Source organism: Podarcis melisellensis (genome assembly GCF_964234715.1).
Source record: "Podarcis melisellensis genome assembly, chromosome: 9".
NCBI lineage: Eukaryota > Metazoa > Chordata > Lepidosauria > Squamata > Lacertidae > Podarcis > Podarcis melisellensis.
Window position 1 is genome coordinate 37,055,492 of NC_138541.1, and position 27,759 is coordinate 37,083,250.

Below are 27,759 nucleotides of genomic sequence, written 5' to 3' on the forward strand. Positions count from 1 at the left end.
ATTAAAGGCAGATGAAACCGGGGCGCCAAGATCGAGGGCGAAGGAGCGTCCTCCCTTCCTTTCATACCGCAAAAAAAGGGAAGGGCTCTTGGAACCTACAGCGCTCAGGGAAGTAGCGTGCGCTTTGTTTTGAAGACAATAAAAGCCTTCATCTCGTAACTGCGAGAACCTAATGAGGGAGCAGTGTCGCCTCTTCTGTGGATCTTTCGCCAAATCTCGCCCAGAGCTAATGTCAGGATTCCCCACCATCACCTTATTCAACACGACCCCCGCCCCCCCCTTAAGGCGTAAGTGTATTTTTGTAACGAGCAAATATACAGTGCGCACTACTAGGTGATCACCTCCGTTCCTTTCTCTACATCTAATGTTTTAGTGCGCGCACACACACACACGCTGGGGATGGGAAGAGCATGTTTTTAATCACATATTGGAGAAGAAAAAGGAGGAAAATCTGAGGCTTTTTATCAGTTGTAATTAGGTGGACAGTCTTCCTCCCCTTTCCTTGCTGGAGCCTGGGATGATAATTAAAATTTAATGAAGCCTGGGACTGGAGGGAGCCTCGTCTGGGGACTCTGGCATGGAATATTTTAACTGTACATTTACACCCAATGTCTGGTTTCAAAGACGTGACTGCTTTTAATCTCGAATTAGAAAAACCACAGACCTGAAATGAAACATTAGACGCTTTTTCGGCTTCTTTCCCCTTCCTAGAGTCCTGTCACCAATCGTGTTTCCCTTTTTTGTCCAGTAACACTCTCTCTATCACACGCACACACACCTACCTCGCTTCTCCAATTACACATGCGTTAATAATACATGGCTTTGATAGGGAACGGGATTCTGGTGCTTTTGGATTTTCTCGCTCTCTTTTTCTAAATGGGGTTAATGCAATATTAATCGGTTGCGGCTGTTCTAAGAATGCGCAGGGTTTTTCAGGAACAAATCGATGAAGGCTGGGGATGGCAAGAGCAAAGGCAACCTCTCTCCTTGCGGTGTAATCTCGCTTTCAAACGCTCCCAAAGCTTTGGGTGAGTAAGATTGTCAGTTCTGTTTGTGTTCCTTTGACGAGACGCCTGTTCGCGCAGGTAGAGCGAGCGAGGGAGGCGAGGCAGCGGCCTGGCCTGTAGCTGGTGCTCTGAGAGGCGGGTGAGTTGGAGGGAGAAGGAAAGAAGGAAGGAAGGAGGGGACGCCTCTCCAGCCTTTGCTCTGCTGCTGAACATTAATCACAGCAAACCGCCCCCCTCCCAACAGCAAAGTCCCCACCGCTGGGAGAACCGCAGCCCCAGAACTGGGTTGAAGGCAGACCCAAAGCCTGTACAGCTTAGCTAACTGTCTCGCCGCCTTCGCCGTACTCTTTCCAACAAATGCCTCTCCACAAGAGACCTCGGCCCTTAAGTTCCCAAATCAGTCACTCAGAATTAAAGGCTGTTTTAAGCCCATTGCCTCTTAATAATCGCGGCCATTTGAATTCTAAGTTGGTCTCGCCATTTCCCTTCCAAGGAAATGCCCTGGAGAGCTCAATACATATATTATGCTTTCTTTTTTTTTAAGGACATGAAACTTGCATATTCTTGGGCGAGAAAACACATGACTTAATTTGCGCCCTGGTCCTTTTCTTACTTCCCAGTCGGGGTTAAGAACGGTCAGTTTTAGGTCCAGATTTGTCAACATGCTTCCGGAATTAAACGTGGTCTGCATGGTATCATTTACTGCTCTTATATTCCGCCTTTCCTTTAAGGGAAGTCAAGGCGGCGAAAGTGCCCCCCCCCCCGCATTTCCTCACAACAACCCTGTGAAGTAGGTTGGACTGGAAAGTAGTGGCCCAAGTCGCTCAATGACTTCATGGCTAAGAGAGGGGTTTTTGAACTTGCGTCTCCAGTCTGACACTTCAACCCCACCCCAAAATATAAGCTCTCTTCTGGACTTTCCCTTGTTGTTGCGAGGTCTATTGAAGCACGACATTTTCGAATGTGCTATGATAATCTCTTCTTCTTGGTTAACAGACACCTATCCAAGCTTCAGAGCTCTCTGAGATTATTCACTGTGAGTAATTTAACTGCAGCTTTCTGGTTTTACCGTCGTGTAGCATACGGATGTGAAACCAACAAAATAGTCCTGGAGAGAGGACTTGACTACACGGTGACATCGAAAAGACAACTGTCTGGTGAGTTCATGGGCAACTTCTGAGCGCTGGCTGAAGAGAAGGTAACATTCCGTTCCTTTTCCCAAACGACACACTCCAAAGTCAAATGGAAAATAACTGACTGTCTGTGTGTGTGCGTTTGAAAGAATCCTGTAGGATTTGCACCCCCAAACGCTTAGTTGCTCCTTGTTTCTTAAACTTTGGTTGGACATTCTCTCGGATCTTCCCCTAATGCAGCAAGTTAATCCCGCCCTGCTGCATATATTCCTGCCCGACAGAGGCTGGCTTTAAATTAAACCAATGAGCCCCAGGCGGAAGCAAAACGGCGGAGGCGTAGCTGAGAAGAACCGATGCAGAACCGCAGCCGGGGACAGCGCCATCCACTTTAATGAGAAAAGGAACCGGGCCTTGGGCATTAATAAGACAGAGATCACTGGTCACTCATTCATTCAAAGCTTGCGAGCCCTTCGGGGCAGAGCCTCTTAGCTCCCTCTCCCTTCAAAATAAATACTGTTCAGCACGACCATTGTCACCCCTCCCCCCACAACGGCTGACATAATACCATGTGGGGTTTGTAGCTCGGTTCTGCTTCAAGTATATTAGTTGCCCTAGCAGTACAGACTCGGGCCGCTATGATATTCGGGACTGTGGATGTGTGTGTGTGTGTGTGTGTGTTTGTGCGAGCGCGCAACACCTTGTGTATCAATTAACGTGAGAGCGAGTCCCTCTCACTGCCATTTGCTAGAATTACCGGAGAGGGGAAGGTAAGGGCCTTGATGAAAACAACCCAGGCCTCCACCAAACCCCTATTTTAATCAAATCTTGTCCTTTTACAAAACAAAAAACCCCCACACGTTATTTAAGAGACGGTTCCTTTTCTGTTCTCCATGTTAAAGTGAGCACTACTCAGGTCAAGTGAAAGGCTGCAGAAAGGTGAAAAAAAGATGAAAGACTGTAATAAAGGGCAACTTTCATATTCCTTACTCAGGAGAGAGTCAATTTAAGTCAGTAGGCTTACTTCAGAAGTAAATGTTTTGAGGTTAAGGGCACCCTGGCGAACTTTATCGGTTCTCCTTCTATGCTACAGAAATGTCTCAGATAGAAGGAAAACTAAACAGCAAATTAGTGAAGCTATTGCTTGTTGACTAAAGCTCAATAAATGAGAGCATCCCATTTTTTTTGGGGGGGACACGTCGTCCCCCTTTGATTGCCCCCCCTTGCACTTTTTTTTGTAAGACTTAACTACGCCATACCAATAAGTTACTTGGGAGTAAATCCCCTCGCAGAGATCTTTAAGCAGCTCCTTAACAGAGCACCGCACCCCTGCAGGAAGCAAGGTCAAATAATTGGCACCCGAGTCCCTTATTCACCTTTAAAAAGGATAGTGGTTGTTCATTTCAACGTTCCTTCGCCTGCGTCGTATCATGAAGAGAAGGGCACTATTTGATGGTTAACTAAGACAGCAACCTTCTGTAAAAACAGGTCATTATGTTGACCAAAACGACGGAGGAGGATGAATTTCTTTTGACCTTAACAGCAAGTTAACTCTGCAATCCTAAAGATCTTTGCCCGGCGGTGGAGGGAGGCCTGCTGGGCTCGGGATTCCACGTAAGCATATCTATCTCGGGTTCCTTTCAACTTAGTGGCCAGGGTAGATAGACTGTAAAAATCAATTCTCTGAGCTCCGATCTTGCTTCCCTCTTTAGCACAGATATTATTGGACCTTCGCTACCCCTAGGAAATGAGGACAAAGTGAAGGGTATATTGAGGATGTGCACAAAGCAAGGGGGCGCTATTCTGGGTTTTGATCTCCTTTTGCCTCCCCTTGCAGCTTGTGGCTTGGCTGACTTGCTGGAGCTATCTTCTTTGGAAGCACATGGGTGCCCTGAAGCTGCTCCTCACTGTACTTCTCGGAACTTGCGGTAAGTTCACATCGTCTGCGCTAGTGGGGAATGACGGATTTGAATGAATGCTGGGCTTGAGTGTCTGGTTCCTCCCAACTCCATGTTCCCACGGGTCTGATTCATGCCCCAGAGGAGATATTCAGCGGCGGAACACTGTCACAGAAACAGTGCAGGTAGGGAAACCTTTGGCCCTCCGGATGTTAGAACTCTTCTCAGCTCTAGCATGCAAGGCCAGGGATGAAGGGAATCGCCGTTCAGCACCATCTGGATGTCCACAGGTTCCTCACGCCTGTCTTAGTGCAACAAGCTAAAAAAACAGTGTGCTTAGAAATGAGGGTATTTTTCCACCTTTGATTCCATTCCGGCTTCACAAAACCTCACGAGGCAGGCAACAGACAAGGCCAAATAGAATCGCGGATCTATAAGCAGAGCGGACTCGGAGCACACATTTCAGAGCCCCCTCCTCGCGTGCCTCCTCTGGGGTTGCCTTGACCAGGAGGAATCGATCACCAGTTAGAATTACCACCGGGTGGGGGAGTTGTTCTGTGTTTCGTTTCAGACAGGGGATAACAAGGCGAACGCCCCTGTCCGGTTTTCTTTTTCTTTTTTGAGGCTCTAATAAAGGCAAAAGCGCAGGTCCCAACAGAAGGAACCCATCCAGCAAAAGTTAAGCGCTTTGTTTCAAATTATTAACGCGCCTACTCGGTAGTAAACAGGATTCAGTTCAATAGGGTAAATGGCCATGGGATTACTGCCTAAAGGTGTGGGGAGGATGATATGAGCTTATTTCCCACCCTTCCTCCCGAAGGAGCCCAGATATTTTTTTTTAAAAAAGCATTTATAAAGCGGTTAATCCTTTACAAAAATCTGAAAGCCGCGGTCTTGCTCAACTGGTAGGGGTGTTTCTAAATAAACAGAAATTCTAGCCTGCAGTGAAGGATCCGTCACTGAGCAAGAAGGCACGAACAAGAGGCAAGTTGCGCTGGCTAAACATTTACCTCTCCCTTCCGCTAACCTTTATTTCTGTTTCAGCTCCATCTTCGATAACGTCTATATACCATCAGCCCCTTGAGCGCCTGCAAAGCTAGAGGGAACGTATTCCACTTATTATAATGTAAATGGGAGCTCATGTGGAGTGAGTGTTTGGTGGCCTTTTCAACAAGGAACTAAACGCAGACTCTGTGCATTATAGTTAGAAGGAAAGGAACACACATGGAAATTTGTCAGGAAGAAGCATCACGCGGACGACTAGTTTTGGTTTTAAATAGAATTAGGGCAGGATCTAGAAGCCATGACTGAGCAATATTAAAACCCTTTGGATTAATGGAAGCTGGCTTAACACTCCCGGTGAAAATAGTAGGGAGTCCAAAGTATTCCGGCTTGGAAGTAGGGCGCACTGAGGGACACAGCGCAAGTGAGTTTGCACTCTTTGACTTTAGCTAGAACTCATCCTAAGGGATCTAGGGAGGGAAGCTGCCTTAAACCGAGTCCGACCACCCGTCAATCTAGCTCAGTCCTACACTGACTGGCAGCAGTTATTCCTCGGTTTCAGGGAAGGGGGGGGGCCTCTCTCAGGCCTGCTGGGAGATGCCCAGGATTGAAACAGTAACTCTTCCCCCTGAGCTACGGCCCTTCCCCCAAAGGGTAGTGACTCCTCGCGAACTTTTTGCCCATTCTTTCCAATGGAATAAAGAAAGCCAGTCCGCACCACTCTTCCTCTAGTTTGGAGATCGTCGTCCTACTCTCCTCTATACACTTCAGACTTGTTGCACTATACAGCGCGGATGCGCGTCTTTCTCCGCAGCAATCTCAAACATTTGTGTTCAAGCAGCTCTTAATTAATCTATTGCTTAGACCTCGCCCCGCGCGGAGGACGTGCGTCTTTGGATGTGCATAATTCCACTGACTTCCCGGTGTGCTCCTCGTTCCTGCAGGCGCTGCATCGCTAATATTTGAGAGCAATACCGCATGGAGGAGAGTCGCGAGGTAACGGAGCCCCATTTCATTCATCCAGCGAGAGGAAGCGTGTATGCCCTCCGGAAGAGGGTAAGTTGGCGACAGCATCTCCCGACTCATTAGCGCATCCCTGTTAACTTAAAAGAAGTGGCAGGCGGAGAGAACTGTCTAATTGAGAGAGAGCAGCGTTGTATTTATTATTATTATTAATAATGATGATGATTAGGGATTTATTATTATAATTAGCAAGGGATCTTAATTACCGCCTTCTGACTGTGCTTTATAATGTTCCAAAAGCAGAGTGTATTCTGTGAAGGTGGCAGATGCTTGCTTTTCTGTTTTGGGGGTTTAAAAGAGTTAATTGATCGGAGGCAAACTCTATGAAAGCTTTGCAAAATCCAGCATCTCTTCCATCTTCACGAAAAATGGATTAATCTTCAGTAACATATTGAACACACTGGAGCCAAAGCTAACCGGCCTTTAGTTCTTTCCTACCATAAATGATTTTTTGGTCAGTTCCATCTCCTAGGTATAGCAAAGCTCAGATTTACGAAATTTGCCAGATGCCCTGCGAGAGCCAACGTGTTGCCCTTCAAGTGTTGCTGGACTACAACCGCCATCAGCCCCAGTCGTCATGGCCAATAGCAAGGGATGATGGGAGTTGTAGTCCAGAAATATCTGGCGGCCACAGGTTCCCCATTCTTGCAGTCGTCTCTAGGACAGAACTGATCGATGCAACTCCAAGAAAATAGCAATGATCGCCAGAACCGAACTGAACAGCTCTAGAATTTGCTGAATGGGACATAGAAGGGAATACTGAAAAGGCGCAGAGTGCCTTTGTCTCCCCACCGAGAAACCACAGGCCAAATCTTAAACCTCTGGAATTAGAGATCAGGTCCCAAGGAAAGGCTTCCAGCTGGAAGCAATTCACCGGTGGCGTGAACCAAACGCTAAGGTCACAGCTGTCGCCTGCTCTCCAAGCCCGTATAAAGAGCAGGTTGCAGTTCCATCACCTCTCTTTCGCACCAGACACTTTTTCCTAACAATAACTCGAGAGATTTGTTCGTCCCTTGGGAATGTGGACAAGAACCTCCAGCAGACGCAAGTCCTTGGAAGAGCTTGAGGGCGTGGCTTCCGGTGTCCCAAGATTCCAGAAAAGTTACCTCCCATGCTTCTCCTCTGTTTGCACGCGGGATCCAGAGAAATCCTCCCACAGAGATCTACCGGCTTCTGCGTTGGGGGCTTGTATCGCATTGGAGTGAAGGGTCAACGACGGGAAGGGAGGCCACCGGGACAGTGTTTCTCGTCACACCCCCCCCCACTCTGGAAACCAGTGGCCTGCCACCCGGAAGTTGGTCCATCCAGTTTTCTAAATCTTTTCAAGTAGGCAGAGTAGGGAATGGAGAGCTGTAGAGCCACACATGCCCCCAGGCTCCCAAGGAAGGACTCCAGCAGCAGGTAGGTTGGCGAAATCCAAGGCGTCAAGCCAGGCCTTCCAAGGCTGGCAGAGCTGCGGGTCTTGCACAAGGAAGTTCAAAAGGGGGCAGGAACTCTGCGCGTGGGTGGATTCTTCCTCGTACGAACTGCAGCTGCAGCGGGGGTGGGGGAGAAAAGAGCGCATCACTCCTCGCGACCTCTGTTTGGAACGTGGCCGGCTTGCTCAATTTCTTAACTGGAATCAGTACGGGAGAAATAAGCCGAGGCTGCACATCAGAGCATTTCCTGAGGATCAAAGGTGACCTCCCTGAAGGATGATCCGGTCCTGCACGAACTCAGGATTCCAGCTCATTGTTACAGCCCAATAGATACTTCGCAGGACACCTTTCCCCTTCTGTACTTGACTGTGTACATCTTCCCTGTCACGCATATTCGCTGCCTGGACACGTGCGGCTAAGGAACAAGAAGCCGGCGCAGACTGACTGGCCTACAGGGGGCGCCCGACCTTAACAGCCGATACAAAGGCTCAGGAATCAGGTGCCACCTCTACTTGAGCCGTTTGCCCTCTATATAGAAACAGGACAGAAGTATGAGAATAGTTTGACCGACAACCTTCTTCCTAGGAACCCTTAGGGGATAGGCTAGGTAAGTTAGGAATGCTAAAGAAAGAAAGTCCATATATTATTTTTTTAAGTCACGACTCCCCCCCACCCCCTTAATAATATACAAGCACATGCTTCCTACCAATAACTACAGACTGGATGAGTTCCAACCCCCGGGCAGACAGGAAATGACAAGGGCTTTATATAAAGAAAACTGGTAGGGAGACGGTCAGTGCTTTGTGACAAGGGATGAACTCTTTATTCAGAAGCACCTGTTATTAAACACTTGAGTGTTACAAATCTCTTTTCTTAAAACGTGTTTCTCTTTTATTTTTCCACAAAACACATTTCCTATTTAAAATAAGAAATAAATATTCAATCATATAAAACAGGGCTGAAGAATCTGTGTCCCTCTGGATGATGCTGGGCTTACATCTTCCATAATCTCTGACCACTGAGCATGCTGGCTGGGGCTGATAGGAGTCCAACAGCATTTGGAGGGCCACAGAACTCCTGGTCTAGAAAACATAAAAGCTTCAGGAAATAATTCATTCAGCATAAGGGAACAAACAAGTTAGGATAGACAATTGGAGGAGGGGTTCTCTAACACACTTGACTTCAAATAGGGAACAAAGAGATTTCCAGAGATGTGAGCATCCCCAGGACTCATCCTTTGAACTATGGACCTGGTAGGAAGGGAGTCAAGAGAGCAAGCAGGCAGGTTTTCTTTCCCAGATAAGCCATTCACAGTCAGCTGAGAGGAGGCCCAGCAACTCTGTGTGCCTCCTCAGTGAGTCCATATGACCTTTGCATGGCATGGAGCTAGTTAAAGAAGGCCCAGAGCACTGGGATTAAATGTGTTGCTGGTACGATGGCAGCTGTTCTGGTAGGTGAGGTACCACAATGGGTAAGAATCGGATGTCTTTGCAGAATGGAGGGTAGGAGTGTGCATATTACATGAGTACTGACTCCAAACGGACAGGTAGATCCCCACGCATATGTAGCTTTTCTCTTTTAAACCTTGATGTGTTCACAACCTTTGGTTGTGGTGGAGAACTTGCTGTGAGGCTGTGTGAGGAACATCAAGAATACAGGCAACATGCTTTCAGAAGAATTCAAGAGAGCCAGTGTGGTGTAGTGGTTAGGAGTGGTAGACTCGTAATCTGGTGAACCGGGTTCGTGTCCCCGCTCCTCCACATGCAGCTGCTGGGTGACCTTGGACTAGTCACACTTCTCTGAAGTCTCTCAGCCCCACCCACCTCACAGGGTGTCTGTTGTGGGGGAGGAAGGGAAAGGAGATTGTGAGCCGCTTTGAGACTCCTTAGGGTAGTGATAAAGCGGGATATCAAATCCAAACTCCTCCTCTTCTTCTACAATAACAAAGCCTTGCAACACTTTAAATACTAACAAATGTGTCATGGCATAAGCTGTTAGGATTCTGTTCCAGGAAAGTTGTTCCCATAATGAATGTGTTAGTCTTTAAGGTGCTACAAGACTGTCTGTCTTGATGCAGGACAGGCAACAGGGCCATCTCACCCTCTAAAAATTGGGACAACTTCCAAGTGTCTTTAAAAAGTAGAAAGTGAGGTAGGGAACAGTCTCTGATTTCCTTTGGGTGCTTTCCAGCTCTCTCCACCCAGAATCATAGAATCTTAAGATTGCAGAGTTGGGAGGGACCCCAAGGGTCATCTAGTTCAATGCCCTGCAATGCCGGAATCTCAACTTAAACATCCATGACAGGTGACCACCCCAATCTCTGCTTCTCCAAGGAATAAGAGTGCACCACTTCTCCTGGGAGTCTGTTCCACTGTCCAACAGCTCTTACTGTAAGAAAGTTCTTTCTGATGTGAAGCCATTGGAAAGAAACCAGATCATCCACTACATTGTTGGTGCTAAGGGAATAAGAGCTGTATCAGCGGCAGAAGAGAAGACCATTTTCCAGCATACACGTGCTTGGGTTTTCTGCACTTCCCGGCCCACCAAGGGGTGTTTTGCTCACCACAAACCTGCTGCAATGTTTAAGTCAGTGAGCTGGTGACATGCCCACCACCATGGCCACCGGAAGGTCTGGATTGAAGCCTCAACTTTCCCAGGCAGTGAAGTGGATCTGAAGGGAAGAAGGAAGCTGGACAGCCATCTAGCCAGCCAGCCCGATGGATGGATGTAGGGAAGTGCACGATGGGAGGCTGTGAGTGGGGCTGGAGGCCAGAAGGGGCAGCGCTGGAGCCCCCGTGGCTGCCGGGGTGTTTCCCTCCCCTCCCGTGGAGCAGCTCCCTGTCCTCCCATCTGTCGCGGCTGCTCGGCCTCGGCCTGCTTGGCTCAGCCTCCGGCCGCCCTCATTGTCTCCGCGTCGCCCGGCACAATATTTACTGCTCCACCCCCCGCGTGACTTTTAGCTGGAAATGCCACGCGTTGTCTGCCCAGTTCGGTTGCGGCTCTATTAATCATCTCCACAAGGATTGCCAACAGGCAGGGCTCTCTTGGCTTTCCAGTTTATACAGAACAGGATCATTTACATAAAGTCCTTAAGGCAAATAACTGTTGGGGCTCTAATTTATATCTGATCGAAAATTAGCCGTCATTATGCGCTCCATTAGCTGCGTCTTTAATGTGCTTCTAAGCACCATTTGTCAAGCGGCTTGTTAATATCCTTCAAGTCTTTAAAGTTGAGAGCTCATTAAAGAGTGCGCTCTGTTATTGATGTAATTTAGATGAGTTTGGAAGAGCAAGTGCGCCATGCCTTGAATGGACAACCTACAAGAACAAGGGGGCGCGCGGGGGGAGAGCGAGGCTGACTTGGTTACAAAGGAGGCGGGAGGATTGCGGGAAGAAAAAGAGAAAGAGAAGGAAAACTCCAGAGCCTCCGACTCTGAAAGCTGCGCAGCAGAAGTCCTGGGCCTGCACTTTTGGCAGGACTAACCGGACCAACGATGAGGAGCTGGGACGCTCCAAAAAGGGTGCGTAATATACTAGTCCTCATTGACTGCACAGCCTGCGCTCCTTCTGTGCCCCTTGTAGAAGCTTCTCCCTTGCTCCGTGTGTGTGTTTTAGAGAGAGATGTCTCAACCGATTCCTCTAGTGAAAATCTCTCTAAAACCTAAAAAACGCTCGCTCAAGATAACAAGGGTCTGCATTCGTTAGTTACCCCTTAATTTTAATCTTTTGGACACCGTCCTTCCTTATTCATTTTCAGCGTGGTTAAAGGGTGAATCCCCCTCCCTGGTGTTGCTGTTTTTCAGTAGCCAACAATGGGTACACATTCCAGACTTAAAGAACGTGGACTAAAGTAGGTATGAGTTTTTGTGTAGGTGTCTCGGCGTGGAAAGTGGCGATTTTAATCCGGGTCTATGACTGTCACAATATTAGTTATGTATATAGCGCCGCCCTTGTGGACACAAAGTGACAGTGCCCCAAGGAGTCTAAAAATAAAATGGAAAACTAAAATTCTGCGCGGGGGAAACGACGGAGGAAGTGAAGGCAGGCTGCAGGGACAAGACAAGGAAGCAGTACAATAGGGCAAGCACTCCTGAACCCTTGTCGCGCGACCACCGCCCCGCCCCCGCCGGTAAAAGAGGGAATCATCGCCTTTGGAAATCTCCAAAGATCTGCCTCCTCCGCCTTAGAGTCTTCCCAAATGAGCAGAAGGGAGGATTCACCGCCACGAATTCACCCGGAGTTTCTTGTGGCTGCTTGTAGCGGGTGGGGGAAAGCCCATCTCCAACGCAGCTGAACCTAATTTGACGGAGGTACAGTAAGCCCTCTTAATTATGTACATATTATTACATTATCTATCAACCATTCCATCAGAAGAGCATCAAGGGCAATAAATTACCCCTGTTATTTATCTAAAAATCCATACGTTCTGTCATCTTTTTTTTCCTGCAGGATATTATGTTAGTGAAAGATAATAAAGGGAAGCCCATTAGCCCCGGCATTAAATTGTCGCTGAGTGCAACAAGCATTTCACTAGCTCAGATAAATAAGGGAAATCTGCATACAGCCTCCGGGGCTGCCTCCGTGGCTCGCCATTAAGCACGCCAGCCCTTCCTTCAGTTCAGGGGGTAGGAAGGGTAGAGATGAGGCAAGGAAAAACGGGGGGGGGGGGAAGGAAGGAGATGAAGGTCCAAGATCTGCTTAGAAGAGGAGGGATGGGAGACATTGTGGATCTGAAGAGGAAACCAAAGGATTACAGGTCTTCTTAAAAAGGATGTCTTGCTTTCGACAGATTAATCGAAAATGTATCCACCCCCTTCAGAAAGGGTACATTTAAAAATTCAGTCTCAGGACAATACCTTTGTTAGGCCAAGCGAAATGTCACAAGGTGGTGTGCAAAACAAAGCACGTGGGGGCCAAATCTCACCAAGAAAGCGAGCAGATTTGCTAAACTGGAGTCCTGGGCTCGGTTAAGGCTCCTCTCCAATCCCTTCGACGTGAACGCTCTCGGCGTCCCGATCCTATTGCCCGAAATTTGTCGGCCCCCCTGTGTTCCATGAAGCCGAAGCCTAGGGCGAACCCGCGGCAGCTTTGTATCCAACAGCTCCCAATCCAAATAAATTTAATCTCCACGCCCCCCCCCCCCCTGTTTTAAAATGGGAGTCTGATGGCGTCGTAAAGCGGTCGGAGGAAATCGATCCGCGCTCCCAGTTCCCTCTCTACCTCTTTGGCACCTTGATGCACCTGACAGATGAAATCACCACAATTAGCTCAGGCAGTTAGCTGTTTCCTCTGGAAGGAAGAGCGAAGGCAAATCTGCTGGAGAGCAGAAAGACCCGACGACGAAGAGGAGCGAACATTTCTCCTTCTGTATTCTGTCTCTCCTCTCCACCAGACGGCCAGGCGCTGGATCCATCCTGTATGGTGACCGTGTGATAAAATCTCTCTCTCTTTCTCTCTCTCTCTCACCCCCACTGCGCCCCACCGGTCTACTTTTATGTTACCATGCCGGGGCCGGACTCTGCTGTGTGGCGCCGGGGAGAGGGAGGCCCCCGGAGGAATAAGCCCCATTTAAGGACATCTCGAGGTCACCAAGGCGCGCGGGGCCTGGGAGGCAGCGGGAATCCGCGGGCGCCCTTTTATTGTTGGTCGGCGCCTCCTTCGCGGCTGCCTTTTCCGGGATTCCTCCGGGCGAAAGTAATAAAGCGAGTAATTAGAATGCTAAAGACAGATGTAAATAACAGGAATGAGAGCGCGCTGACAGATGAGCGGCTGGGTCAAGGCGAGGCAGGCCGGGAGCCCGCGTGGTGGCAATGACACGGTGCCAGTGGCCCGAGGCGCCGAGGAGGGGGACAGCCGGCCGGGAGGGAGGCAGGCAGGCAGGCCAGCCAGGAGGGAGAGCGCGAGCAAGCGAGAGAGGCAGCCGGCCCATTGTTAGCAGGCAGGCGAGGCGCGCTCCCGAGGCGGTGCTTGCCAAAGGCGCGCCCAGAGCAGCAAGGAGAAATGGGAAGGTGCTGCCGTCTGTGTCATCTGCATGCTGTCCCCCTCTTGCCACCTGCAGAGGTGCCCCTTGGCTTCCTCCGCCTGAGATGGCCGCCTCAGTCTGTCTAATGCACAGGTCAGCCCTTGAAGCGCAACCCTTTTGCAGCAGTACCAGCTGCCACTGCCCACTTTCCCCCAGAACTGAGGCCCCAACCCATCAGGGATGGGCTTACACCCCAATACTAATCACTGATAGGTCTATATTCCAAGACCCAATCCCCGTGCCCCAAATGGCACTGGTTGCGTGAGGGCAACTTCACACAACTGAACTGGAGGGTGCTGTGCCTGAGCTGAGTGAATCCATGCAGCATTTTGACTTGTGCTGAAAACAATCGAAGCCCTGGTATTTAGTAGAGAGGTGCGGAGAGGAGGTTTGAATCACAGAGCATCCATTAGTACCCTTTGCCCTGCTTCTGACCTGCAAGAATTCCTTAGAAAAACTGGAGAGACTTGATTTGGTCTGAGCAGCACTCAGAGATAAAGAGGGGGTAAAACTAGGAGAAAGGGCATCACCATATTATGGTACACCGGACAACAAAACTGGGTTAAAAGCAATTAATCAAATACAAAACAACTTCAAGTGTTGCAAGTAACTCAGCCGCTCTATTCCCAGTTTAAAGGTAACTTCAGAAGCCATAGGCAGGCGTGCCAACAGGATTTTCATGGCTTGGTATGCTGTATATGGATCTGACCCTCAAATACACTTGCAAAAGATGACATAGCCTTGCATAAAATTTGCATATGCTTTGTGTCATATGAACCCAGGTTCACTAACCTTTTTATTCACATGGGTGCATTTATGAACAAGAAAAATTGCCATAGACACCATGCACGGACATCACATCCAAGCACACACCACAACCTAGTTTACTGACTACAAAGTAATGTTTCTTTCAAGCCTAATTCCAAGGTGGGAGAGGAAAGGGGACCTTGCAGGCACCAGGAAGGGTCCTTGTGGCTCATATGCACCCATAGCAGGGCCGGATTTAGGTATGATTTGATGAGGCTCTAAGCTACTGAAGGTAATGGGGCCCTTTATATGTCCAGATGTCCTTTGTCAACAACAAATTGTCACTGTTTTCGTGTTGAATATATGCTATATGGTAATTTATGGACTTAGGTGACTTGGGCGTGCACAGGCTCTGTGCTACCCAAACAGTCCGCCTGCTGCCTCCCCCCCCCAGCTGTAGGGCAGCTGAGTGGGAGGAGGTAGGCAGACCCCGGAGGCCCCACAGTGTGCCCCGTCCCTATGGGTGGCTCTCCCTGTCCCAGGCGCCCGAGCAGCTTTCTCCATCACTGTATGAGTGGTAGAAGAGACAGAGCATTGAGCACAGTAGCCAAATATCTCCATTGCCTCCTCTGCTATTGTTGCTTTGCTGCACTGAATACTAGTTGAAGTTTTAACAGTGACAAAACCTTCTAAGTTGGAACCATTCACTACAGTGGAACCTTGGGTTGCGAATGTGATCCATGCGCGAGGTATGTTCGCAACCTGCAGCATTTGCAACCTACAGCGCCGCACCTGTGCACACGCGGGTCACGATTTGGCACTTCTGTGCATGCACAAAGCACGATTTAGTGCTTCTGTGCACGTGCGAGTACTGAAACCCGGAAGTAACCCGTTCCGGTACTTCCAGGTTCTGCGCGGTGTGCAATCCAAAAATGCGTAACCTGAAGCATCTGTAACCCAAGATGGCGACCGGCACTCTACTAATGTGAGCCCGTTGATTTTATCTTTTTATCTTTTTATTCTCTCTTACCCCTTTTAAAGACTATTTTAAAGACTATCTTATTTCTTTTAAAGACTCCTTTTAAAGATTATTTTAATGAACATTGAGCCCAGATAAATTTAAGCACCTCACCGCGAAGAGTTTACAGGAAGATTCATGGGCTGTTCTCACCGCAAGTTTGGAGGCACAGACGGAGCATAATTTAGTGTTATGCCGATAACCTTTGGCACACTACTCTTCCTTGAATAGGATACTTTCAAGGAAAATACTCCCTCGACTCTTTGAAAAACCTAGGGAAGATAGAAGAGCGAGGTAAAGGGAGAGATGACTCAGCAATTCAACAGCCCTGCTGAAGCGAGGAGGGGGGTTGGAAAACGCTGCAGAGAATCTGAGGATTTAGAGGAAATGGCATGTTTGCCCCTCACCAAGCAAACCAAAATCAGCGAATTCTTTCATGGAAAAACAAAGGATACTTTTAATATTCCAACCTCGAATAGCTTCTCTCCATTAGCAGAGATAATAGATAAGGAAACTACACCGAAGGAACTTTCCGCTAAACAACCCACTGACCCCCTAAACAACACCATCATGAGACCAAAAGGTCCCAAAAAGGTTCCAACTATTCAGGCGGAAGACTGCATCAGAGAACAAGAAAACCATCTCTCTGAATTACTACTTGAACACTCTACCACGCTAGACCTTGTGGCTAAAACCGTGGACTGTATCTTTAAGTACATAAGAGATATCAAAGGCTCTTTAGAGAAGATCATATCCTTTGTATCCCCAAAAGTTAATGTCAGCACCGTAGACGTTTTACCGGAGGATAGGGCCGAACCAACACCCAGAGTACCTGCCCTACTGCGCTCAACTCCGCAGACTGGCTGCAAATTTGAAAATGAACAAACTATGGAAGACCCACACACCACATCTTCCTACAATCTTTCACTACAAGCCACTAGACTTTGTTTAATTATCCTCCCCTTCAAAGGTCAGGTTGTTAACTGGTCGTCTATACATGTCGCAAGAAGGCATCTAGCTGAGCTCTTGGGCATAAATCCCCTCTCCATCGATCTAGAATCCACTGTCCACATTTACAGCAAGCCACACATGCAGAGGATACTGCTCACCTTCAAATCTAAAAAGTTTCCAACTTATATGATGTCCCTACGAAGCTCCCTGACTAATTTTGGAATTTTTATTACAAGAGTTTTTACCAACACTAAGATTTGCCCTCTCATACCCTACCTTCCAGCTAAAAGGAAAGCAATTAAAAATGAGGGCACCCCACCTACTACGAGCTCTACCTCTCCACCCTCAGACTTAATTAGTTGGACAGAGACCCCCATGCCCCTCCTATCAAAGGCTACTCATCTAGAGAATTCGATGGAGCAGGAGTTACTTGTTTCCTTCTCCCATCTCCCAAAAGCCGAACAAACAGAGATAACGGACAGACTAGATGAGTTATTACTCTATCTTCGCAACCCTGAAGACCTAGCGCCCATAAAAGAGGCAAACACTCCACCTAACTTGGAGCGAAAAATGGAATATGAATCTCCTCAGGTCACGTCAGAACACCCCCCCCTACTCTGCCCAACTGAAATCCACGCCGAAATCGCTGTGGCGCCCCTAACCACATTACCGGAGCCTTCACCACCCAATGGCTGCATCTTCCACGACTCCGGGAAAGTCCTAGATGCTATTGAAGAGACAAAATGACTCTCACCTCTATTACTATCCTGGAACGTTGCTGGGTGGCAATCGAAAACAATGGACAAAGACGTTCTAAGCTACGTATCACAGTTTAAGATCATCCTGCTCCAAGAAACCTGGATGCAAAATCCTTTCGATCTACACAATTATTTTGCTTTCCACTCCTGTGCCTCAATTGGCCCCAAAGGCGGAAGACCGGCGGGAGGTCTGAGCACCTTCGTATCGATAGATCTAGGAACCTCCCCCACCCAATTGAAAATCGATAAAAAATGGATTTTGGCTGTGAAAATATTCTCTACCCACTTTAAGATCATATGCATCAATGTTTATATTCCCCCACTCATGAAACAAACTGATCTTAAAAACATCTGGAACGAACTGGAAGACTGCATTCTCCTTGTCTCAAATAAGTTTCCCTCTGCCTCCCTAATCATTGGTGGGGACTTTAATGCAAGGCTAGGTCATTCAGACGAACAACTAATCAACGAAAGTGGAATGGGTCCCCTAAATGCTAATGACGAACACTGGCCCCTATTCAGGCGTCATTCACTTGACCCAGTTACCAATTTCGCTGGTACATGTCTCTTTCTAATGGCACTTAGATTAAACCTTGTTATTTTAAACGGCCTCTCCTCGGGAGACTGTCCTGGCCAATTTACTTATTGGTCAGGCTTAAGGCATTCTGTTATTGACTACATCCTTGTCTCCCAAGAACTCTTTGATGAATATATTGAATTCACTGTAGATATAAGAACCGAAAGTGACCATCTCCCTCTAAATCTTAAAAGGACTGAATTTTGGGAACCCTCTAGATGTGGGCTCATCCCACAGACCTCTGATCCTAATGTTCTACAACCAATAGGCAGATCCAGAATCAAATGGTCCCCTTATGTTAATAACAATTTCAGCATTTGGACACAATCAATGGAAGGTCAACTCCTCTGGGCTGATCTGACCTCCAACGATACTGAAGAGCCCTCCCCAATTGGCCATTATAACACATTAATCCGAAAACTCCAACCGCTATTGTCAAGACTCGGGAGATCTAGCCACAATGCGTCCCCTACCAACAAAAAATGGTTTGACCGCGAATGCATCCAGGCAAAACTTATACTCAGGGAATGCTTTAAGGTCTTCCAGCAAAATCCTAACCCTATCACTAAATTAGAGTTACAACTTAAAAAAAAGAACTACAAAGAGTTACTAAAAACCAAAAAAAGAACCGCAGACTCTCTCACCTGGCAGGCCCTCATAAAAGCGTCAATAGAAAAAGACAATACCAACTTCTGGAAAATTATTTCCAGCCAAACCAAAGCTCCTAACGAGGGCACAATAATCCCTGCAAACTCATGGGAAGAGCACTATAAAGTGCTGTTTAGGGAACATCGACCTTCTGCGCTGCTTAACATCCCCTTAGACAATGATACATCATGGCCCCCAACATCTGAAACTGAAATCACTTCGTTAATTCTACAAATGAAATCTGGCAAAGCCCCAGGAAGTGATTTCATTGTTGCTGAACTTCTGAAAGCGCAAATAAACTGGTGGGCCCCGGTTCTTGCAAATCTATTTTCATATATAGATAAGACAACTGAAATCCCTAAAGATTGGGGACTGGCTATAATTGTGCCTATATTTAAAAAGGGTAACCCCTCTGACCCATCTAATTATAGACCAATTAGTCTTCTGAATGTGATCTGCAAACTTTATACAAAACATCTATGCCTAAAATTATGTGAATGGTTAGATCATAATGATTTACTAGAAATTGAACAAGCAGGGTTTACATCTGGACGTTCCACTATTGATCACTGCTTAGTGTTAGATTATTTTGTCTATAAGTATGTGAAACATTGGAAAAAGTCACTGTATGCAGCCTTTGTGGACCTAAAGGCAGCATTTGATTCTGTATCCAGGGGTAGGCTCTGGGCCAAATTGGCCAATATGGGTATTAACAGAAGGTTATTACTTCTGATGATTAAGCTTCATGAGAACAACACCCTCCAGATAAGACTTGCACAGGACGGCAGACTCTCTAGAGAAATCCCAGTCCAAAGAGGAGTTAGACAAGGATGCCTATTAGCCCCATTTTTATTTAACATCTATGTTAACTCCCTGGTCACATGCTGCCGTGAAATCGAAACCCACCCCCCCGTGTTCTCTAACGGCAGAAAAGTACCAGTTTTAATGTATGCGGATGACGCTGTTCTTCTCTCTCAAACCAAAGTGGGTCTGAAACGTGCCTTAGGAAAGTTTAGTGACCAATGTAACACTGAACTGTTAACAATTAACTTTGCCAAAACCAAAATTGTACATTTTAACCGCTCCTTCAGGAAAGATAATTGGAGCGTAAAGGGAAACGCCATTGAACAGACTAAGACCTTCCAATACTTAGGCATCACTTTCTCTTACAATGCCAAATTGTCAACACACCTGACCACATCAGCTATATCAGCAGGAAGAAGTGCAAATGCCATCCTTAGATTATTCAGAAGGAAAGGAGCTGGCTTTCTACCGATGGCCCTAAAAGTTTTTCAGGCAAAATCTTTAGCCCAACTCCTGTATGGCACTCAAATTAGCCCCTCTGTCAACCTTAAGACCCTTGAAACAGTACAATCAAAATTCTTAAGATCACTATTTGCCACCCCAAAGTGTACACCTAATGCAGTCTTAAGGCAAGAGGCAGGTCTACCCAGAGTGGAATTAAAAGTCTGGGAGCAAGCAATATCCCTCTGGCTGAAAATCCATTACAATCCTAAGGGACTGTTACCTTGCTTCCTGGCCGCAGTTCCCTATCCTCCTTGGCTTATGCAAATAACTAACAAGATCAAACAAATTGGCCTAAACCCTGAAAATCTCTTTCTTGGAACTCAGAACAAGGCAAAGGCAATTATCACTCAGAGACTTTACGATGTCGAATTACAACAAGAAGACGCCCTACTCCCGGAGACATATAGATGTTTAAAAGCTTGGCCTAACTTTGCAGCTGCCCCTTATCTAACTAACATCACTAACGAAGCTTATAGATGGGCTTTCTCCAGAGCCCGCTTTGAGACAATGCCCTCAGCAGTGCTGTACGGCAAATTCACGCGGGTACCGATGCATGCACGTCTCTGCCCCTGTATGTCTGATAGGGTGGAATCTGTTACACACATCCTTCTGTCCTGCAGATTTTATAGTGAAGAGCGAGCTCGACTTATCTTGCCGCTTTTGTCAAAATTCGTACCCCTACGGCATTATTTGGAATCCTCCCCCAAAATTCTAAGAAAATACCTTCTGGAGGATTCCTCGGGCTCAATATCATATGAGGTGGCTAAATTTTGCGCTTTAGCAATCAGGAAGCGTAGATTTCTGCTGTTGAATGGCACATAGCGAAGTTCCCTTGTGTAATCTTTTTTCTTCTTCTTCTTGATGTTCTTGTGGATCTCCCTTCTGTTTGACCTTGTGATGTTTGGTGTCGCTGGCTTTTGCCGCAACAAAACTTGGTAAACTTGGTAAACTTGGACTTCTGAAGCCCACCCCATATTGCTGTGTTAACCGATCTTTTAATTTTTCTTATAAATTTTTACTCACCCATTATCTATGCCTAATTAAGTATTCTATGTATATGTTTGGTTCTTGCTCTTATTTACTTAATAATTATTCACTTAGATTCATACTGTTATGCTACTTATTTAGATGTTTTGCTTATGCTGGTCTATGACCGTAATAAAGAACTTGACTTGACAACTTCAAGTGTTGCAAGTAACTCAGCCGCTCTATTCCCAGTTTAAAGGTAACTTCAGAAGCCATAGGCAGGCGTGCCAACAGGATTTTCATGGCTTGGTATGCTGTATATGGATCTGACCCTCAAATACACTTGCAAAAGATGACATAGCCTTGCATAAAATTTGCATATGCTTTGTGTCATATGAACCCAGGTTCACTAACCTTTTTATTCACATGGGTGCATTTATGAACAAGAAAAATTGCCATAGACACCATGCACGGACATCACATCCAAGCACACACCACAACCTAGTTTACTGACTACAAAGTAATGTTTCTTTCAAGCCTAATTCCAAGGTGGGAGAGGAAAGGGGACCTTGCAGGCACCAGGAAGGGTCCTTGTGGCTCATATGCACCCATAGCAGGGCCGGATTTAGGTATGATTTGATGAGGCTCTAAGCTACTGAAGGTAATGGGGCCCTTTATATGTCCAGATGTCCTTTGTCAACAACAAATTGTCACTGTTTTCGTGTTGAATATATGCTATATGGTAATTTATGGACTTAGGTGACTTGGGCGTGCACAGGCTCTGTGCTACCCAAACAGTCCGCCTGCTGCCTCCCCCCCCCAGCTGTAGGGCAGCTGAGTGGGAGGAGGTAGGCAGACCCCGGAGGCCCCACAGTGTGCCCCGTCCCTATGGGTGGCTCTCCCTGTCCCAGGCGCCCGAGCAGCTTTCTCCATCACTGTATGAGTGGTAGAAGAGACAGAGCATTGAGCACAGTAGCCAAATATCTCCATTGCCTCCTCTGCTATTGTTGCTTTGCTGCACTGAATACTAGTTGAAGTTTTAACAGTGACAAAACCTTCTAAGTTGGAACCATTCACTACAGTGGAACCTTGGGTTGCGAATGTGATCCATGCGCGAGGTATGTTCGCAACCTGCAGCATTTGCAACCTACAGCGCCGCACCTGTGCACACGCGGGTCACGATTTGGCACTTCTGTGCATGCACAAAGCACGATTTAGTGCTTCTGTGCACGTGCGAGTACTGAAACCCGGAAGTAACCCGTTCCGGTACTTCCAGGTTCTGCGCGGTGTGCAATCCAAAAATGCGTAACCTGAAGCATCTGTAACCCGAGGTACCACTGTACTCTTAAACCTTAAAAAGTATTTGCAGCTGCAAAGCAGTCATGGCACAGAAACGCTTCAGGGCTTGACACTCAACAATGCCTTCTTCTAGAACGACCATTTGTTCTATTGTGCACTTTTCCAAAGTGATAGACATTGTCAGGTGGAGGACGACCCTGAAGAGGTACCACACACCCCATCTAGGCTTGCCATACATCAAGAAAATTCCTGACATGTCTTGGTTTTGGGGAGGTAAAAATGGCACCGGGGGAATTGGCGAAATGTCAGGGAAAACCCGGATGTATGGCAACGTGATGGAAAGAGCAGTGGAAACAGCTCTAAAAGCTTAAAACCACTATTTTAGGGGGAGTTTTCCCAACAAAACAATTTGTGTTTGTTCCCAGCGGCTGTCAGGAATTTTACTTTTAGAAATGTGGCAATCCTACCGCATCAGAGTGGCAAACGCTAAAGAAAGGCAAGAAGGAAGAGGTCAGTGAGTGACAGGGAAGGACAACATTGCCCAAGGCATCAGTCTATCTTTGGCATTGTGTAGATTGGCAGTTGTTTCTGACTCCCACTTGTTTAACCATATGTAACAACTTAAAAGCTTTTCCTTACCCCCAATTAGGCCATTTGAGAATCTCTGTAGTAGCACAGATGTGTATGCGAGTCACCGCTGTGTATGGGGGCTGTACGTAACTGGATCTGCCTGTGCTCCCATTTTGCACCTGGTTCTGCCCCCACAGGCAGAATTTTGCCTGACTCCAAGTAGTGGATTGAGGGTTCTAATAAAAAAAGAACCCAAAGGAGTTCATGCAAATCTGAAGTCTGTATTTGCAAGAAGGCCGACACAGGACTTCACTGTACACCCCAGAATTATCTGTCAAAATGGATATGTTATTGGAAGACTTATTAACTATAAAATATCATTTATATTCGCTTCAGTACTCTCAGCCTTTCCACAAGCCACACTACTGGGGTAAAGTTTCAGTTAATGGGCAGTGGGCATATATGTTTTCAATGGGATGTATTCCCAGGTAAATTTGCAGGATTGCAGTCTTTGTTCATAAAATAGTCTGACTGTTTTAACCTGGGGCCTTTTGCATTGAAAGTGTGTCCTCAGCCACTGACCTCGCCACTCCTAATAATGTTATAATTTCTCACATCTCTAATTCAAAGGACCTGAAGTAGCAGAGAAAGACCCCTGCCAGAGATCTAGGGCAGCCACTGCCAGTGGTTGGGGGGATGTCACAGAGGCCAGTTGATCTCAGGTGGCAGGTTTTATGGCTTGGCTTCTGTGTGTGCATTCTTCGCTCCACACTTGTAAGAACTTTTGAGTATAGTTATTAACAAATAAAATGGAAACCAAAACACTATTGAAAAGATTCTAACAGTTTGTATCTCCTCAAATCTCTGTTTTCTCCTTAAATGATACAACTAACCCCACTGTATTTTCATGCATTTCTCCTTTAAAGGAAGTTTTTAATGTGTGTCTTGAGTGATCAGTTGCTGGTGTACCCATTAATTTCTTTTCTTTCATTTCTTTGCTGAATACCCAGGTTATTTCTCTGAAGAAATGATGAGCATCACAACCAACCTCCATGATCTTTTATCTGGGTGGTCAATGTTGATAACCTGGGTCAATGTGCCGTGAACCATTCTGAGCATCTCTTCATACTGCAGTGGAAATGGGGAGAATAATCACTACTCAGTGCTCAGAAGGCGTAAGTATAGGTCAGGTGACAGGTGTCTGAGTAATGACAACATATAGTCAACAAGATGGAGAACTTTGTATCATGCTACAGCAGGCACCAGGTAGACAGTTTTGCATTGACATTGCACAGATACCCAAGAAGCACTACAAGTGTTAAATTAATTCATGATTGTTTCAGTGGCTCATTGATGGGTTTGTTGCTTCCATGCAGATGACAGAATTGTGATCACACCTGTTGTCATGCTGGTTGGTGTTGTGGATTTCATAGCATAGCCATTCATTGGGACACAGTCAGTTTATGGTGTAGTGCAAATCACTGAGGGCAACTGAGGTGACAGTGGAATAGCTTTTAGCTGGGCTCAGAGCTAGTGGAAATTGATTATATACTTGGTGACCCAAGGAGTACCAAGTAGCAGGCAATTTGTTTCCTATTCAAACAATGTAGCTAATATATGTACTTCATTAATCTGCTTCAGAGCATATTGACTGTGTCAAATTACATATTTAAGTATTTTAATGCTGTCAAAGACTTCTGTTGTGCCTATGTAAACGTTTTGGGAGCCATAGCTCAGTGGTAGGGTGTATGTTTTGTGTGCAGGTAGTCACTGATTTAATCTCCAGTATCTTTACAGGTGGCGCTGTGGGTTAAAGCCTCAGCGCCTAGGACTTGCCGATCGAAAGGTCGGCGGTTCGAATCCCTGCGGCGGGGTGCGCTCCCGCTGCTCGGTCCCAGCGCCTGCCAACCTAGCAGTTCGAAACCACCTCCGGGTGCAAGTAGATAAATAGGGACCGCTTACCAGCGGGAAGGTAAATGGCGTTTCCGTGTGCGGCTCTGGCTCGCCAGAGCAGTGATGTCATGCTGGCCACGTGACCCGGAAGTGTCTCCGGACAGCGCTGGCCCCTGGCCTCTTAAGTGAGATGGGCGCACAACCCCAGAGTCTGTCAAGACTGGCCCGTACGGGCAGGGGTACCTTTACCTTTACCTTTATCTTTAGGTAGGGTTGGGATTAATGTTCTTGTCTGAAACCTGGAGAGCCACTGTAGTCAGCTACATGGAGCTACTGGTCTGACTGAGTATAAGGCAGCTTCTTATGCTCAAAACAAGACATGCACAGAGAGGAAGTCAGCCAACAGGGTGCTAGGAGAGCCATAGCTATCAGAGACCAGTGTAAGTTTTTAAACCTTTTTTGCAATAAATTTTGAAATTAGAAGAATTACCACCCCAAAGCATAGCCTACTTTGGTTAATTGGCAACAAAGGAATCATATGAACCCAAACCAAGGCTAAGAGTAAATAGATAAAGCTAACAGACTTATCCTAGAGAAGTTACTTCACGGCTATGAATGAAACTTTCAGGTTCAAGTCAAAAAGAATATGGCTGAGAAACTGCCCTTCACAGGATATGTTTTTCCACTTCATACACTCCTCTCTTTCCATTTACTCTGGCACCAGCAAATAGGTCAACGTGAGACCAGGCCTCTACAGCGGTGGCTCCCTGTTTGTGGAATGCCCTCCCCAGGGGAGTTGGGGGGCAGGTTCTGTAAGACCTGTTTTTTATTTGTATAGATGTGGGTTTTTTCCTTTTGTTTTTATTGGTTTGTGTGTTGTAATTGGTTTCACTGTTTATGCTGTGTTGTGTAAGTTACTTTGGGTCACTTTTGTGAGTAAAATGAAATCACAGTAGTAGTAGTAGTAGTAGTAGTAGTAGTAGTATAGTAGTAAAAAAAATAATGGCATGAACAAGACACACAGTGAACAAGAGTTTTTGTTTTGATGTTTATCTTGCACATTTCATTGTAAAAGCTCTGGTATTACTTTTAAGAAAGTTTGAATGGCATGCTTCTATTTTTGAGAACAAATAAATAAAGTTGTGATTATTAAAAAAAATGTTTGCAAGGTGAGAACTTGAAAAAAAAAAGTTATTTCCTATTAAAGAAGGAATTGGAATATTGATTTTGGTTTAACAAGCCTTTCTGCCAGACTGTTAAACTTCTTGGGCTTCAGGATGGGTTAAATACTTTAACCTCAGCTACTGACTTCCCTCAGTTCCAGCTGCGTCCATATTTCAGTTCATTTTTCAATTCCCTGCACTTCTGAGAGTTTGATGATGTGATTTGTAGCCTAGTGCGCTTGTTCTGCAGGACCCTGTCACTGGGTATATGGAGCTGTCCAGGGTACTAGACTGGAGAAATACAAGTCAGGCTATTTCTGACATGGACCTGCATTTTTGGTAGTCTGTTACACAACATCTTAACAAGTGTCAGTTGAAGTTATGCACACAGAGAAAAGAAGAGAGTCAAGTACAGTCAAAATTAAGTATTTACTGTGGTAAAGAATAATTGTGTGCTTAGCTTGCTCACTGAAATGAATGGGACTTGAGTGTGATTAACTTTGGCTGGATGGTAGCCAAGGCTTTAAATTCATTTTTATTAGCAGATGACCTGCTAAACCTGCCCTGAAACACAAAAAGGAGGGTGGGCTAGGGCTGTTAGAATGAAAGCAAATGAGAAGAAGCAGATTCACAGGTATACAATGTACATAGTTTCAGTTTATTTTGCTGACAATCAGTGCTTTGCTTTGACCTTTGCTTAGAGCCATGGTTTTCTTCTGTGGTGCACAGGTGCCCAAATAATCAATATGATTAAAAAAAAAATCTCTATGTTGCATGTGGGTGCATAGCCCACTAAGGGCAGCTCCCAATATCATAAAAACACATGAAGCAGTTCAACTTATTTTCTTCACTCGTTGAAGCTTTTTACTTGTTATGACAATATAAACCATTTATTTGGAGCATTTATATGATCTGGAAGATCTATGATCTTAGGTACAGCAACCTTTGTAACTGAAGGTTCATTATGGACTTTCGCTTCACCTGAGACACACAGGCTGCCTTCTCATATTGTATGTTGTTCACACAAGTAAGACTACCTTGGTGAATTGATGCAAGTGAGCCAAAGTAGGATCTCAAGCAGCCTTAGATGAGGCATGGCTTGTGCACGCTGAGTACTGAGGTGTTTTGATTTAAAATATATGGAACTGCTAAAAGCAGGGGTGCACAACCTGAAGCCCTCCAGATATTGTTGGACTACACCTCCCATCATCCCTGATCACTGGCTATGCTCGCTGGGTCTTTTGGGAGCTGTAGTCCAATAAACATCTGGCGGGCCACAGGTTGTGCACCCCTGGCTGAAAGTAATGGAGCACAAAGGGGTGAGAATTAGCATAACTTAACAATACTTGATTTGGTGCAGCTGGCACAAATCTGAATCCTTTCCAATGCATTGTTTATTCCAGGAATGGGGAAGCCTTTCTTTAATTCTGAGAACTGCATTCCCTCATGGGCAACCTTCCAGGGTCACCAGGCCAGTTGTGAATGGAGCCAGGTACAAAAGTGGATGAGCCCAGAGGCAAAAAACTGGGCAGAGCAATGAATGGGACTTGAATGTCTACAGAAGACTACATTCCAGGTTTCTATACCCACACCTTTCCATCGAGGCAAGCAGGAGGCATTATTACAATTCCAGCCAGGCCAAAGTACTAGAGAAGGCTACAGAGCAGGACCAGTGAGGGTGTGGTCTAGGGAATGTCCTGAGGGCTAGGAAGAGTGTTCTGGAGCACCCCACTTGTTCTCTGGGACGGAGGCTTCCCACCCCTGGCGTAATATCAAAGGCCTGGTCAAGCTGGTCAAACTGAAACCTCATCAGGGTCTCTTACTTCTTATGCAGTGTATTGTATCATATACAAGAAATATACATAGGTTACTATGATCTGATGGCTTTTATTTTGAAGAAAGGATGAAAGGAGGAAAGGTAGCTTATTTAACTGATCTTTTGTTCATAAAACAATTATAGATCTATTTGAACAATGGAGAGTGCTGGGGCAAAGATATATGTTTCTCTAGAGATTCTTTCATACCGCTTTCCTGTAAAACATCTTTGACTCAAAGCAGTCTTTGCTACAGCTGTTCTAATTCTGTCTTCTTAAATGCAACTCGCAGCCATTTGATGCTCTTTTTGATGAAATGGAATCGGCTGGATGAAGAGAGACACTAAACATGGGTAGTCAGGTTTTACACAGAGCAGTTGATATCTCATTTTTGTAATAAAAATTGCCATGGCTCCCAGGATTATTTCATATTCATAAGAAGCCACCTTGTCAAAACAAATAAATAAAAAGAAATCCTTTGACTTGATAAGGCTTTATGCTCATTTACATCATATTGTCAATAGGGCTCATATATGTGAAAAGTTAG

The 27,759-nt window shown here is 46.1% G+C and overlaps 1 protein-coding gene across 3 annotated transcripts; it reads left to right on the forward strand.

Annotated features, from left to right (window-relative positions):
* The first annotated feature begins 174 nt into the window (after positions 1-174).
* On the forward strand, positions 175-27,759 carry LOC309378067 (uncharacterized protein). 3 transcript variants are annotated; one of them, XM_081925864.1, is made up of 6 exons: positions 175-1,028; positions 2,004-2,164; positions 3,975-4,065; positions 5,982-6,093; positions 23,353-23,517; positions 26,802-27,759. In XM_081925864.1, exons 1-4 carry the CDS (start codon positions 919-921, stop codon positions 6,001-6,003), a joined length of 384 nt encoding a protein of 127 aa, XP_081781990.1. In that variant the 5' UTR covers positions 175-918; the 3' UTR covers positions 6,004-6,093; positions 23,353-23,517; positions 26,802-27,759. The 3 variants fall into 3 exon arrangements, with proteins under 3 accessions (XP_081781990.1, XP_081781989.1, XP_081781991.1); XM_081925863.1 differs by lacking the exon at positions 26,802-27,759 and having other exon boundaries at positions 23,353-24,112; XM_081925865.1 differs by lacking the exon at positions 26,802-27,759 and having other exon boundaries at positions 2,087-2,164; positions 23,353-24,112.